The 15,470-nt window shown below is 38.9% G+C and overlaps 1 protein-coding gene across 1 annotated transcript in view; it reads left to right on the top strand.

Moving 5' to 3' along the window:
- The window catches only part of ARHGAP15 (Rho GTPase activating protein 15), a gene marked incomplete at its 3' end in the record, with an annotated part of 300,587 nt that overhangs the window by 240,339 nt on the left and 44,778 nt on the right, over positions 1 to 15,470 (top strand). The window contains exon 11 of the mRNA XM_079539012.1: positions 357 to 491. Coding sequence (XP_079395138.1) covers positions 357 to 491 — 135 coding nt within the window. The remainder of the gene's footprint in view (positions 1 to 356; positions 492 to 15,470) is intronic.

Below are 15,470 nucleotides of genomic sequence, written 5' to 3'. Positions count from 1 at the left end.
CCCCTCGGCCTCAAAACCAAATAGCTTTGAATCATGTTGAGCGGTGATGCTAATTTTCATACCGATGCATTATGGGAATAAACGTATCTGACATACTGTGTCAATGGTACTGTCTCTTTGTGTCTCTTGTTTTTTTGTTAGCTGCATTCCTACAGATGGTATTCCATTGAAAATGTTCTCTTCCTACAGAAAAAAAAAAAGGGGAAAAAAAAAAAAACATGCACAGCACCAAACCTCTAGGTGCAGAAGGCTGTTAACGGTTGCTGATGATAGTAGGCAAACATTAACATAATAATTAGTGTCTTGTAATTGTTTCATTAAAACCAGTTGTTCCATTTCTCCTCGTGTTTTCCCAGAAGAGAAGCTGAATTTGGACGACAGCCAGTGGGAGGACATCCACGTTGTCACCGGAGCACTCAAGATGTTTTTCAGAGAGCTGCCTGAGCCGCTGTTCCCATACTGCTTCTTTGAACAGTTTGTGGAGGCGATAAGTAAGTACATCAGATACAGTAGAAGCTAGTGAAATAGCCTGTTATATAAAAATAATAATGAACTTAAAAATTGAAGTACAGAGGCATCTCAAATCTGGCTTACCTTCCGTGATCCATGATCCTTTCTTTTTATTGTTTTTGCTTGCGTTTTGCCTCCTATGGCATGTAGTTATTTAGCTAGAGAAAAGAAAAAAACAAAGCAAAGCAACAAATTATTAATCTATAAATTTCATAAATGCAGTTTAACTTCAGTGCCTAAAATGGTTTAGGAAAGGAATTAAAATGTGTACGTATTCAAAATATGCGAGGCTGATAATCCATATATCCCCAAACACAAGAGAGGGAGTAATAATGGTGAATCATGTTAGAAGGGGCTGTCTTTATGTTAATCGGAGTGAAATGCATGTGTTTTGTTTCACAAGGTTGCAGACTCTTGCCTTCCAGTGATCACAAAAAGAATGCAGAAACATTCGTTCTCATTTCATATCTACATTTGTGGGATTGTTTTTCTTAAATATAAGGCAGCAGGCAGCGAAAGTATTGTCAAAGTTCAAGGCATTTATTTTGTTATGTGTCTTTGGTTTGTGTGCTGCAATCCCTCTCTGTATTTAATATCTGCAGGTGCATTTTCTGAAACTGTAGCAGCTTGGAAAAATTTAATTCAAAAACAGAGTTATTTGGGGCTTTACTCCTTGAAAACTGGGGGCTGGGACAAGATAGCTTAAGGGGGAAAAGCCCCCTAGGAGCTTAATTAAAGGTCCAACAGAGAAAAATCTTCAGGAAAAACAACAACAATAATGTACTTAGAGATCTGTTTTCTGAATGATGGGCATGCATATTTGTCATTACTGTTAATGAGAGCTGCGTGCACACATGCGCAGCTGTCAGAGAGCATGAAGTCCTTAATGTACAGCTCACTTTGATTTTATATTCATAAGAGTCTTTAGTTCAACTAAAGCTTTTCAAGACCCAGTATCAGATATAATGAGGTTAAATGTATCTCATAAGATCCGTCCCTTCTCGGTTATAGAAAGAAGCAGTGCAGTTAATGCAAGGTAAGGAAATACGTTACCTGGAAGTTTGCTCTTGACAGTGCACTTCTTTCTTCAAGGCATACTATAAGTAGACAGAGAAGGAACTCTCTCCAACTTACGTTCCCATTGTGTAGTCTCTGAAGTGCTAACAGAAGGGCGAAATAAGAAAAGAACTGCTTACTGCTCAGCTCATTTCTGTGGCATGTTAGGACAGGATGCTCTTTTGAAACATAACCATTGAACATAGCATTCAGGTCGTTCTCCATCCACTACCTCTTTGGAAAGAAGAAGCAGTGCCCCTAGTGGATGTGGTACATGAGGTACATGAACAAGGTCTCTTAAGCACGTTGTTCTGCATTTATTTTGTCTACTCTGCCTTTTTACTCCCTGTTCCAGATAGTCCACCATCACACTGGTTTTCTGCAGCTAAATAGTCTTCCTGCCCTCTTCTCATTCATTCTCATTGCCCTTTGGTGTACGCTGTGGCTCAGCCAACGCTGTTGTGTCTTGAAGACCCTCATCGTGACACCGTGATCATGCTATCTTCTGTTCTCACTTTCATGCTAGCATTCAACTCCAGATGATAGGAAGTCTTTTGGAAGCTCAGTGGGAGGATTTTTATAGTAAAAATAACAGGTAACCAATAATAGACTTGTGAAATGGACTTCAAAAGTATGTCAGGATGAGACTCTTCTCTACTGCATCAATATTCATGAGTGAGAAATTAACATCTCTTTCTGCTTTTTGAGCTATTATTAATTCTTATTATGATTTTGAGAGCCATTATACACATTGATAGACTAATGAACAGTCATTTATAGTGGGATTTTAAAACAGTTTGTTCCTAGGAAGAAAATACTAGCACTCTAAGACATTCCTTGCGCTATTTCAAATCCCTAATTCTTGTTGCTTTCTTTACAGCACATTAGGGTGATTTCTACCTAATCCAAGTGTCCAATATAATCTACGATTTCCAATCAATCTTCTCTTTATTTGGCTTTTACTGCCAACCTATCTACAAATCTGTATTCTTACCATCTCTTCTTAAAAACATCTATAAACAACAATTAGGTGTTTCCAGCAGTTTTTGAGCTCTACATGCTAATAGTCCTAAGGCAAAGCAAAATATTTCTTGTCTTCAATATCATTTCCATAGTAGTTGAGTCTTTGGCTAGTTTGTGCTAATTGCTCTGCCTTAGCTGCTAGAAAATTGGTCTGTGCTGAACTGCTAGAAAATTTCCTTTCTGCTTCAGGATGTTATAAAAAAAAGACTTTAGTCTCTCTGTCTTTTCTGTCCATTCTTCCAAAACTGGTGTTACTAGCACCCAGTGCACGGGCATGCAGTACATATAGAAAGAGCATTTACTATCAGAAATAAACCAACCTGAAGACTGCAAGGAAAAGGGTAATTAGGACGCATTCCCACAATAACATGAAGATGTTATTGCTGCTCCAGCATCCTTCCTCCAGCACTAAGCACACCTCCATCAAAGCCATATTGTTAGTAATTGTTAGTAATATATTGTTAGTAAGATGAAGTTGTGTAAAAAACAATTTACGGTTGGTAACAAGTTATCTCTAACATTTCTTGGTGGCTTATCCATTTAGTTTGAAGTCTCTGGAGGGATAAGCACCCAAGAGGTGCCCCAGGCTCTTTATGCTGAAGCTATTTTTAAGATTGTGTGAAGAATTCCAAAGCAAGCTTAGAATTATTTTTCCTGGTTGAGGCCATTTTAAATTATGTGCACAGGAACAAAATATTATAGTCCTGTGTATTAGGCAAAGTGCTTTTCTCTCTACCTTCAATTTCCCCTATAAGTAGGTTTAGATACGGCCATAATACTGGAACAATTTAGATACGGCTGTAACATTAGGAGATAATTCAGGGCACTACAGAATCTCTGAATTTGGTTTGCCAGGCTGAAGCTGCTTAATTACTGTCCACGTACCTTATATCAGAGAATTTATAAATGACAAATGAAAGGCCACAAGACCTCTGACCTAATACTAATTTTGTTGCTTAGGATTTGGAAAGCAAGTTTTTCAAGGACTTTGTCTGATATAGTACTGGCAAGTCATTTTGTGGTATTTTGGATGAAATATGCACTTCTGAAGTGTGCCCAAATGCTGCTATGAAGTCAGGTTCAGCCACACTTAAATTACTTAGCACCACAAATAGTTCTATTGATTTTCTGCAAGATCAACAGACATGGTTCAACAGATTGTCTGCAAGTAAAATTGTACTTTATGTGAGTAAGGTGGTAGAAGTGCCAATAACTGAAACATTTACTCACCTTATTTGCAGAATTCAATCTGTATGTCCATGCAATCTTCTTACAGAATTTGTTTCATACACTGAAACTAAAAAAAAGTACCCCCAAAAGCTGTTAAAAACATCAGCAGGTAAATGTGTTAATTGCTTACAAATATTTAGTTTAATTGAAATAAATAAACTAAATAAAATTTAGTTTAATTTTATTGAAAAGTCTCAGGCAGAATGCATGGGGAAAAAAAAGTAAGAAATTTTGTCTACTATGATTTCCTCTGCAGTTATGACTGGTAGGCATAGAATGAAATAAATGGGAAAATTCAACGTGGGAAATGCTGTCTAGTCATTCCAGATTTCCTCACCTGGGGAAAGCTGTATAGGTGGTGCATTTCTATAGACAGTGCATCTGTTCAAATGCAGTTACAAGACAAAAATATTAATAATAAAAAAAAACCTGATACCCCACAAAGGAAAATTCCACCAAGTTCCCAAAGCTACAGCATCTATCTCTGGTTTGGAAGGGCTGGGTTCAAATCTTTGATTTTGTCTGCCACAGGTTGGAAATGTTACTATGTTGGAAAGATTTTTTTTCCGTGAGGTTAAGTGATTGTGCCATCATTTCAATTCCTTATCTATAATATGAATTTAATAGGTGTCACCTAACTACTGTAGATAAACAGGTGATTTATCTTTTAAAGTGCACATGCACACAAATTAAATGCGTGCATATGCTCTGAACAGAAGTCGTTTTGCCAAAATGATGATTCTTTCAAAGCGAGTTTTATGAAGGTAGGTATCTGTTGCTGCTGTGCCGTTCCTCTCTAGGGCAGATGAACACAAAAGTGAGAATAATACAAAGGAAGTGTTGTTAAATGTGGCTCTCAGGCTTCCAAGTGGGACCCACAACTTAATAGGAAGTACCTCAGGTCCCAGGATGAGGAACAGAAAACACGGTATCCATGTGAGCCACCAAGTTATTGGGGAAAAGGGCACAGATCTGCTTAGCTAACACAATTTAGGTCCTGCCAACACAGGCCCAGCCCTCCTCAGAAACTTCAGCACAGAAATCCTTCATCTCTGAAGCTCAAGATTTTTGGTCCTAGCAAAAAATAAAACATTTGTCTACAGAGGGAGCAGTAGAGCCCTAGTCACCTGCAGGTCCTATAAGGCCACAGTTGCAGCACGTTGGGGGTTAGATGGCAGATGAATAAAGTTTTCAGAATCATAATGGTAAAGTGCATAGAAGCTACAAAATGCTCACATTAGATACTCTTATCGTTTTTATTTTTTTGTTTGGTTGTTTTTTTGTTGTTTTTTTTTGGTTTCTCTGATGGACCATTAACACTTTTTTCAACTGATTTCACACATATCCTTTCGATATATCAATTAAAGTCTCTTGGTGAATGCTAAACAGGATTCACAATGTCATTCTCATCAATCCTATAATGTCTTGTGTTACCCTATTATAAAGAGACTGAGTAAGATGATTGTTTGGTATCTGACGTATGATAGAATTTTATAACTCTTTGGTTTATGACACAGTAGAAGGAAGGGATGGCATTCAGAGGGATCTCGACAGGTTAGAAAGGTGGGCCCAGGTGAACCTGATGAGGTTCAACATGGCAAAGTGCAAAGTTTTGCACTTGGGCCAGAGGAATCCCAGGCATCCATACAGACTGGAAGGGAGCGGTCCTTGAGAGCTGCCCTGCAGAGAAGGACCTGGGGGTCTTGATAGATGAAAGACTTAACATGAGCCAGCAGTGCGCTCTGGCAGCTCAGAAGGCAAATGGTATCCTGGGCTCCATCAAAAGAGGGGTGGTCAGCAGGGACAGGGAGCTGATTGTGCCCCTCTACTCTGCTCTTGTGAGGCCCCATCTGGAGCACTGCGTCCAGGTCTGGATCCCCCAGTACAAGAAAGACAGGGAGCTGTTGCAGAGGGTCCAGAGGAGAGCCACAAAGATGATCAGGGGACTAGAGCACCTCCCCTATGAAGACAGGTTGAGGGAGCTGGGCTTGTTCAGCCTGGAGAAGAGAAGGCTGCAGGGTGACCTGATTGCAGCCTTCAGTACCTGAAGGGAGCCTACAAACAGGAGGGGGGGCATAAGAAAGGGTAGATAACAGCAGGACAAGGGGAAATAGTTTTAAGTTGAGGGAGGGGAGATTTAGGTTGGATGTTAGGGGGAAATTCTTTACAGAGAGAGTGTTGAGGTGCTGGAACAGCTGCCCAGAGAGGCTGTGGATGCCCTGTCCCTGGAAGTGTTCAAGGCCGGATTGGATGGGGCCCTGGGCAGCCTGGTCTAGAATTGAATGTGAAGTTTGGTGGCCCTGTATGTGGCAGGGGGTTTGGAGATTCATGATCCTTGAGGTCACTTCCAACCCTGGCCATTCTGTAATTCTGTGGTTTACTGAAAGAAGTTAGAATGTTTCTTGCTGTTTTGTTAGTATTAGTTACTGGTTTTCACTGGTCTCATCCAACAAAGTCAACGAAGTCACGGTCTTACTAAACAGAGTGGTAACATAGCAAAGGAATAAACTCTTATTTCATTATAGCAGTAGACTGTTTTTAACCCACAAAAGCTATCTATATTGCTATCAGGAGAAATCAGACCTTTTCATGTCAGCTCCTTTTCTTTATCTCCATGGAGGATGGCATCATGAAAAACGTTTACTCCCAGCCCAGGCTCCAATCTTGCTTCATAAGGTTCTCCTTTCAAATGTGCTGTGTGCACAGCCAGGGGCGACATGCTGCAGAAACTCATGTCTGTGTAGGCAACAAACACAGTTCAGTCTTCAGTAGGCCATAGCATAGTTTGCACTGAATAACACAGCTGTCGTGTGGAGCTTGCCTGGAAGTAGCCCTCATCAAAATTAAGCAAAAAGATGTATCAGGAGGCAATCAACAAGTCTAGTCATCGATACATAATCACGATCAAAGAACAGAGCTGCACTGGTTGAAAATGCAGCATAGCCAGGACCTGCTCTGAACCACTATGCAGTGTTATGAAAATAGTAGCTAGGAAAGGGAAAAGAAGTAAATACATTCATTTATTCTGACAGTCATAACATTCTTATATCATCTTGGTGAAAAGTTACAAAAGATGTCTAAAGAAATTTTCAAAAGACAACTATAGAAGCCTCACTCGAGGCTTACAAAGAACAAGGCTCAAGGCCAACTCGTCTTGGAAAGACAAGTCAGCATATTGCACTGTAATAAATCCATGACAGTCTCTTAACATCATCACGTAATAGGTTCCTGAGAAACAAAATCTTATCAGTCTCTGGCATTATGCAAATTTCTGTCATAATCTCAATCTGTGGGCTTCGAGTCCTAATCAAACTGCCTTCAGCTTCGCAGTTGGCGAGCCTCCTATTGAAACTGTTTTCCTATCCTTCTTTTACTTGTCCAAGGAAGTTTTGGGGCTTGGCATGGCATCAGGAAGCCTCAATTTCATGTGAACACAGCAATTTGTAAACAAACCCAAGGTCACCACAATATATCTCACATAATAAGGCATATTAATACGTCTCAGGTTGAATCTAAACATCAGAAGACAACAGAAGTCCAGAACGTAAATGCAAACAGAACAAAAATTGCATAGTAAAAAGAAGTATTCAAAAGTTGAGACACAGTACAGATTTCTTATAAAAAGGAATGATTTTGTGGATAATGCATTCTCAGGGAAATATATTTCATTCATGGAAATATATAAATATCTCCATGTAGAGAGATGTATAACCTGGTTACCAATATGTTTCAGCTGTACCATCACACCCATTACAGCTAGCATAGTTATAGTCTTCACTCATACTTGAGGCATAAAGAAAGCCCACCTGCAATTAAGATGTAAATGGAGGCTGACATATTTGTAACAGCAGCAGACTGGTAACAAGAGTGGTTCATTCCAGGTTTTTTGTTCCCAAGAGGTGTCAAGGAACAATATGCCCCAGTAACCTCCTGGTCTCTATTGGTGACTTTCCATTCACAGTTGCAAACAGTTTCTACTCAGCGGCACTTTTAAATAGATCTTTCCAGCTCTGAATGCAACTGTTTTAGAAGAAAGAATTAGAAGGCATGCATATGAATACATTTGTCTTCTGAGGTGGAAAATTGCCCCAAAAAAGGGTAGAAAATAAGGGAGTAGGACATTTATTGTTTTTTATTCCCATCTAGATAGCTCTAAGTTATTTGAAAGAGAATGAAAATAAAATCTACGTATGATGATTTAGCTCCTCTGAATGGCTTTGTTTTGTTATGAAGGCCCATATAACTTGTCCTTAGGTAACTGACCATAGGCTGAGTCTGCTGTCTGGTTGTTTTGTTTTTTTTCTTTAAACATAAGAATCTACCTATAAAAGACACATACCATAATATTCACTAATCTTCTTCTCCTGCAATTTTGATGTACTACAAAGAGCATATAACAATACTCTTATATATGCTTTACTTAAGACAATGTTCAAGTCACACTACCAAACCAATTAATTTAACTTTCAAGGAAAAGTGGAAAACCTGAGTAACCTTGCTGAAAGGGTTGCATCAGTGTTAAAAATTGCCTTAAAACTAAAAGAACTGAAAAAAATGGTGTCTTAAAAATATGGCAAGAGTTTACAATGCTCATCAAAGCAAATGAACGAATTTTAAAAGAATTTGTACTTGAGTATTGCTGTCATGCGAAGTTTGCACAGCAGGGACATATTCTCTGCAATTTAATCTTTTTTGTTATTATAGTTATAATTTTTTTAGCATACTGGAAATTTTATTGCGGATGCCTGGCCTGTCTCTTAACTCATGCTAATTATATTCATAATTAAATGTTAAACAAGAATTGACTAGGCCAACTGGCTTGCACAGGTGTTAGTGATATGAATGGCTTAATGCTTACACAATAAATTATTGGATCTGAATCTGTAGTTAATCTGCTCAGTGAGAACCTTTTGTAAGAACTTTGCTGTACATGGTAGGTCCAGCACAGTGCTTTGAAGCCAGTACTTGCAAATAACACTTATGAGGCAGCATTGTCTCCAAACTGTGGCTTATCTTAAATAGCACAATGCTAACAAGGCTAAAAGATTTTTTGGAGTTCTACCTGCCATGAGATAGGGATTAGTACTTATTTGGATAACTGGCAGAGACTTGGTATAAATGACATCTGGGAAGCAACGTAGCTCACTTCAGTTCACCAAAAAACAGTTGTTTATATGTGTAAATGATAGCCAGATTGATCATCGAGGCTCTGAGACTATTGGCTTTATACCGACTGCTGTTGATGGAGTGCAGAACCAAAAAATTGCAAACAGAAAACACATGAGTTTCAGTTTGCTCATCTTTAACTTACTCTTGGGCCACAGAAAACTGTGTATTGGTGTAATATAAATTTGATCTGTGGTTAAGATAATGTTTTCATATGGAAAAGAAAGGACAGTAGCAAAAAACAAGTCAACTGGAGAGTCCATATGTAGGTTAGCATAGGAGAAGCTCAAAGAGAAAACCAAGAGGGAGAGAACAGTGGAAGAGAAGACAAAGAGAAATTGAGAAATCCAAGCAATAACACACTTCAGGCAGAAAGGAGGAGAAAAAAAGAGAGAGAAAAGGAGCTATTTAGTAGCTGTGACAAGATCTTTGTAACCTGGAGCATTTGCGGGAGGCAGGGGGAGAAGAACTTCTCATGGAGGTTATCTGGAGCTCTTGACAAAGTGAGAATTGGCACGCTGGGTTTGAGGGGAAAACTGTTTCATCAGGCTTGTGAGTGAAGCTTCCACTCAGGGAAAGTAATAACAGGAGGAGAAACAGCCTATAATGCCCCAGTTACACAATTTCAGAAGTGCAAAAATGGAAGAAAAGGAGGGAGGGGAAAGTGGAAAGAGAAGACCAGGAAGGGAGTGAAAGGAGCCTTCTAGACCAAGAGGAGATGCTGAAAGTCATCACCTCCAGTGCTGTGTCTTCTTCCTCTCTTCATATGATTTTTTACTATCCAAAAGTTGCTTTGCTGTCTTCCTCAAGTAAGATTGACACCGTACATCTGTGTGCTGGCACAGTGGATTTCAACCAGCAGAGAAGCAGGCATGCATGATCAAATCTTGATGGTAACTGAGTTGTTCCTCGGTCCTTATTATGCAGATATTTGAAGAATTAGCTGAAGGCAAGTGTGTTTACCCTGCAGCAGGAATAACTGAAAATGGTGATTACTGTGATAATGTGTGTTAGACTATGGAAAATCTAAAAAATTAAATCTAAATCAGTCTAGATCAATCTAAAAATTTAAGTTGTGTACATTTACACCTTTTAGTCGCTCGAAGGGATTGTTGCCTCCCTTAGTCCTCTCCAGCACCAGCATGCTCTGACCTCACTGCCTAAGTGCTGATATCAGAGCCTTCATTTGAGAAATTTCTCCTCCAGACAGTGCAACCTCCTGGGGTCTTCAAGTTCTGGCAGGCAAAAACAAGCCATGAAACATGCCTTAACGTGGACCCATTCTATGCAGTTTTACAAACTGGTCTTTTATAATGGTTAAGAGTGTTGATGGCAACGTGGCATCAGGGAAGACTTTGCAACTTTAGAGAAAGCTCCTGATAACGCATTAAGCAAACTAGAAGAAAATAAATCATTTTGACCTTTGCATTTAGGACCAGGACAAATACTTGGGTACAAGTCTTGTACAGCTGGGTAATATACACCTGCTCTAACTGCACATTTGCTATTTGAAAGCAGTAATTGGCCAGAAAGGAGTTACCACTGCTCATTCTCTCTGGAAATGTTATTCTACAAATGGTCTGAAAATGGCTTAGAGAAGTAAATTTAAATTAAATGTTCTAGAAATTCTGCAGAAGCAAGTCATGAATGTTCAAAGTAGTATCCTTCCAGTTTGCCTCAGTAGCCAATAGGACGTATATACAGTGTTGGAAAAGTGCTGTGTTGATAAAGCGTGTGTGATAAGATAAAATGATGAGACTAGCAGAGTAGCAATAGGACCATATATAGAACTCATCCCGATGACAGAGGATGAGAGAGAAATAAGTCATGTGTTAAAATTAGGCATGGGTTTTTCTGATTTCCGCATCCCTGAAATCATGACCTTCATACAGCTTTGGCTTCCCAACCTCACCAGCATGGAGGAGCTGTGTCTGCCATGGGAAATACAGCTGCAATTGAAGCACTCTGGAAAAGCAACGATGTCTAAATGCAAGGGTAGGCTGGTGTTCTTACCAAGGCTGGGCCAGAGTTCAAAGTTAATATGATTTATAATGTCTCTTGAGGGACACAAATTGTGAAAAAGTAGGACTGGCAAAAGACTGGAAAACTGGGTAATGTGGCTGTGGAAAAGTGTCTTTAGCAGCTGTACTCCACCAGCTGTACCAGATAACAGCTAAAAAGAGGGGTCACACAAAGTAAGAAACAGTGTGGGAATGGAAGAGAGAAGTGCTGCACAGCCTCCCCCAAAAATGGTATCAGGGAGGGTGCAGCACTGGAGCAACCTATTGCAGAATAACTTGGTGAACAAAACTTTCATCTTTAAGGAAGCTTCCCTGGATGGAGAAATATTTCTACAACCCACTGCCCTGTGCTTTTGTAGTGCAGGTATCGGATTTGAAATGCCCACAACTTTAAAATAGAACGTAATTTCTTTCAGTTCCTGGAGAGTCAAACTGCTCCCTTTGACTCCCTTCTATATAAAATTCATTAGCCTGGTAGCCCATTTGACTAGGGCAGAATTTTGCTACATTTTGGCCAGAGCACTAATGCCTTAATTGCCTGGGAAGGTAGTATATCACACAGATAATCTCACAAAGATCAGGAGCACAATCTAATTCACCATCAGCTCTTGGACTGACTCATTCACTGGTAAGCACTTGTGAGTGATAGCGTTGCACTGGGGAGAAAAAAAAAAAGCTATTTAGGAACAAAATATCCTTGTAGGGGTATACTTAGGTGATGAGAAAAGCAAGCTTCATTATTTGTCAGTCGTTGGAAAAAAAAAATTAAGATGTGAAGGTAGGATACTTAAAAAAATGGAACTGAGAAGTGGAGATCTGCTTCAGCTCTTGTGAAATACCTGATGTTTGGAACTCGTGTCAGGACAACTCAGTGATCAAGGGAAGCGTTTTCTAGGCTGGTGCTGCTACAGTGTCATGGTAAGGGTGATGCACAGAATAACCTGAGGTGACCAGGGCCATAACCCAATCTTGCTGCACTGTGCATCTTGCCCCACACCGCAATGGGTGTATGGAAGAGGGACAGGGAGGAAGTGTCTGCATAGGAAGCAAATAAGGGAAACGGTGAAAGTTGCAGCAATTTCCTTTTTTTTTATTTTTTTTTCCCTTTCCCTTTTTTTCTTTTTGTTTTCTCTTTTTTTCTCTCCTTTTTTCTTTTTTTTTCCTTTCCACTTTTTTCTTTTTTCTCCTTTTCCCCTTCTTCTTTTTTTTTTTTTTTTTTCCTTTTTCCTCTGTAACTTTTTCTCCCCTTTTTCTGCCCTTTTTTTCTCCCTTTTTTTTCTCCCCCTTTTTTTTCCTTTCTTCCTCTTTTTTCTTTCTCCCTTTTTTTTCCTTTCTCCTTTCTCTCTTCTTTTTCCAACAAGAACCAACATGGAGAAGCAGGAAGGACTGCCTGGCAGGCAGGTTTATATACGCTTCTGCAGTTCCCACCCTGGGCTACGAAGTGCCACTTTTAGAACAGCCTCTCCCTTGACTCTTGTTTGATTTGCATCTGCATGTTCACATGCAGCTTTAACAAACCTATGCTCTCTGCAGCTGGGTTCGTTGCTTGTTTTTCTTTACATCACAGACCAGGGCACCTGATGAGCTGTATTCCTGCTTGCAAGCTGAAGTGTACCAACTTTTTTTTTTTTAAAAAAAAGAAATAGCCCACTGTGTGGATATAAATCTTCTGAAAGGAAGTATCAAAACTGAGAGCACTGTCTGAGATGTTAGTAGAATTTGATCCAAGATACGTGTTTTGCTTTGAAGCTATAGCTGTCCTTTAATTCAGATGGTATTTGTGAATCACTGCCTCAAAAAAGGGGTCTTTTGGCACATGCTTTAGGCTGATGACAGGCAAAATGAAGTAGATTCTGTCTCAGAAATCTCCAAAAATAATCTTAGGTTTGACATAACACACCATGTCATGAAGTGATATAAGCCACATAAGCACGAAGGAGGCTTTAAATTTAAAGGAGAATAATCCTATTTTAGATGGGATACTTTCCATCAATTTGGATAACAAATATCTGATGCAGAATATAGGCAGCATGCTGTTATTGCTGAGATCCCTTCAAATCTGCAGTTCCTGGTAGCTTTTAGTGACTGTGGCAGCCTGCTATCTCCCTCTGTTATCTGATAGTTGCTCAGACTATTCACACACACACACACACGCAAACAGCAAGCATGCACTAAAGATTTGTATCTGGAAATAAAGATCTGCATTTTACCATCTTTAACCCCTCAGCATCGGTGATCCTGAATTCCCAGTGCTTAAGGGTGATGCAAAATGCATTAATGCTTAGCACTGGGAAATCCCAACTCCTGGTGCCAAGAGGTTCATAAATATAGTAATGAAACCTCTTGACTCAAAGTGAGCACTATTTAACAGAACAAGCATGAACAGCCTGTAGGAGATTTTGCAGCTGGATTTGTTCCACTGTGTCAGAGCTGAACTTCTATGGTAGTAGTTTTAAAAACTGTGCAGGACTGAAAAACAGACTTTAAAGAAACCAGAGAGCAAAGAAAAGAAAAAAAAAGAAAAGTATCTGGAAAAGGGAAGTAACTATGGTGCTGTATAATGTACCAGAAAAACAGGCATTGAGAATCCCAAAGTGACAGATGTCAAGGTCTTTGGGAAGAGTCCACCAAGCTTTATTTTGCACATGTTCCTGAACAACTCAAACAAGGACTTTGTGTGATAATTTACTAGCAAATCAGTATCAATAAATCAGAATCATGTAAGCAGTCATGTTTATTATATCCTTGTTGCTTAATATTCATGCTAGTAATTTATTTTTATAGTACAATTTCACTGTTATCTCCTCCAATGCTGTAACTTTGAGTCAAGCAAGCTGCAAAAGTAGAAGGTCAGGTAACCCTCTGAAGGCTGCAAAAGTTCATTCACTTGGTGGAATTTGCTTTGGTTTTCCTTTGAACATGCTTTAGTGGCTCCTTAAAATATTTATATTATGATTTCTAACATAGCATTATTTATTTAACAAATATCACTACAAAACAAGAGTTGCAAAGCAATGTATGGAAACCAGCTCTGTAAAAGAGGAATCCAGAATATCCAAATCTGCCAACCTTCCAAATTTCCAAATTGAAAATCGTTGAGGAATCTGGTGTGAATGTCCATATATTAGCTGACAGAAGGAAACACTTTTCAGAAATACGTCACACACTTATTTAAGCTTTCAAACACTTCACAAAGCAAAAATGAGAATAAAATGAAGCTAATAATTTTCTCAATTAGAAATGTTTTTTTGTTAAAAACAGAAATTTGATCCTTGAGTCACCAAAGTGTTTTGCTGTGGAAGCAAATGAAAATTTTACCTCAGGTGCTTTCCATTTCAAGAGAAACTCAAAGGAGCCATAATCTAAGTAGAAATCAGGATCAACTGTGTAGGACTTGTTAACTGGGTGGTCAACTGCTAAAAACAGATGATTTTTTCTCAAATGTAGTATGTGTAGAATACCAAAGACTACAACTCCTACCTACAAAAGCACCTTATTACTGACTCACTAACACCTTCGTAACTGAAGATTTGGTTTTCAACAGTGCATTTTAACAATGCTCAGCAGATTTAACTGAGGAACCTTTGTTCATTCCTTTCTTGCACGTTTTACTAAATGGATTTTAGAGATGCCAGTTAGATGCTGGTTGACACAGAGGCTGATATCTTTCTTTCAGTGCAGTTGCCCTCGTAAAGCTTAATTAGGTTTAATAAGAAACAGCACAAACTCAAAGATGATGTCGATGTCAAGATCTTCCACACTGCCCATAAGTAGGAAATCAGCAGAGGAATTCTTTCTTCTTTTTTTGGCTTGTTTTTGTTAATATTTTTCAGTGTTGCTGATCTTCTTTGCTGTGTCACCCCACTCTGAGTTTGTGTGGTGAAAGAAGCATTCAGTGCATGAAGCTTTTCTCATAAAGGCAGTCTATAACTATACAATAGGCCTACTGGTGTGCCCCTTTGTCTTCATTTAGGGATGAGCATTTGATGAAGCTGTATTGGTTATTGCACATAATCAATTGTTTCTCGTCTAGGAACATATTTTTCATTAGACAAGAGGTGAAGGCCACCAAAGAAAAAAAAATCACTGCTGATGAGATGAACAAAGTATAAAACCACCTCATCACAAAGATAGCATCTAAAGAGGCACCAGGTTTATTTATGGCAAACAGAAAATATGACTGGCCTTCAAGAAATGAAGAAGATAAGCAGACATAAAAGACATTTTTATTCTAAGTGCAAACTATCATTAAATGTATTTAGATTTACATCCTATAATTATTATGATTGTAGCAATTAATCAATCAGCTGATTAACATGTAGGGGCAGCAGGACACAGTGATCTTATCTGGAAGCTCAAATTAATTAATTATTCCTTACTCTACATTATTATTTTCTACTTGTGTCTGTTTGCTCAAAGTGTCCTTATTGACAAAATATACCTTATTTTTTTTCTACGTATTGA

The sequence above is a fragment of the Tetrao urogallus genome (assembly GCF_951394365.1).
Source record: "Tetrao urogallus genome assembly, chromosome: 8".
NCBI classification, from domain to species: Eukaryota; Metazoa; Chordata; class Aves; order Galliformes; family Phasianidae; genus Tetrao; species Tetrao urogallus.
This window is presented reverse-complemented; position numbering and strand designations above follow the sequence as displayed.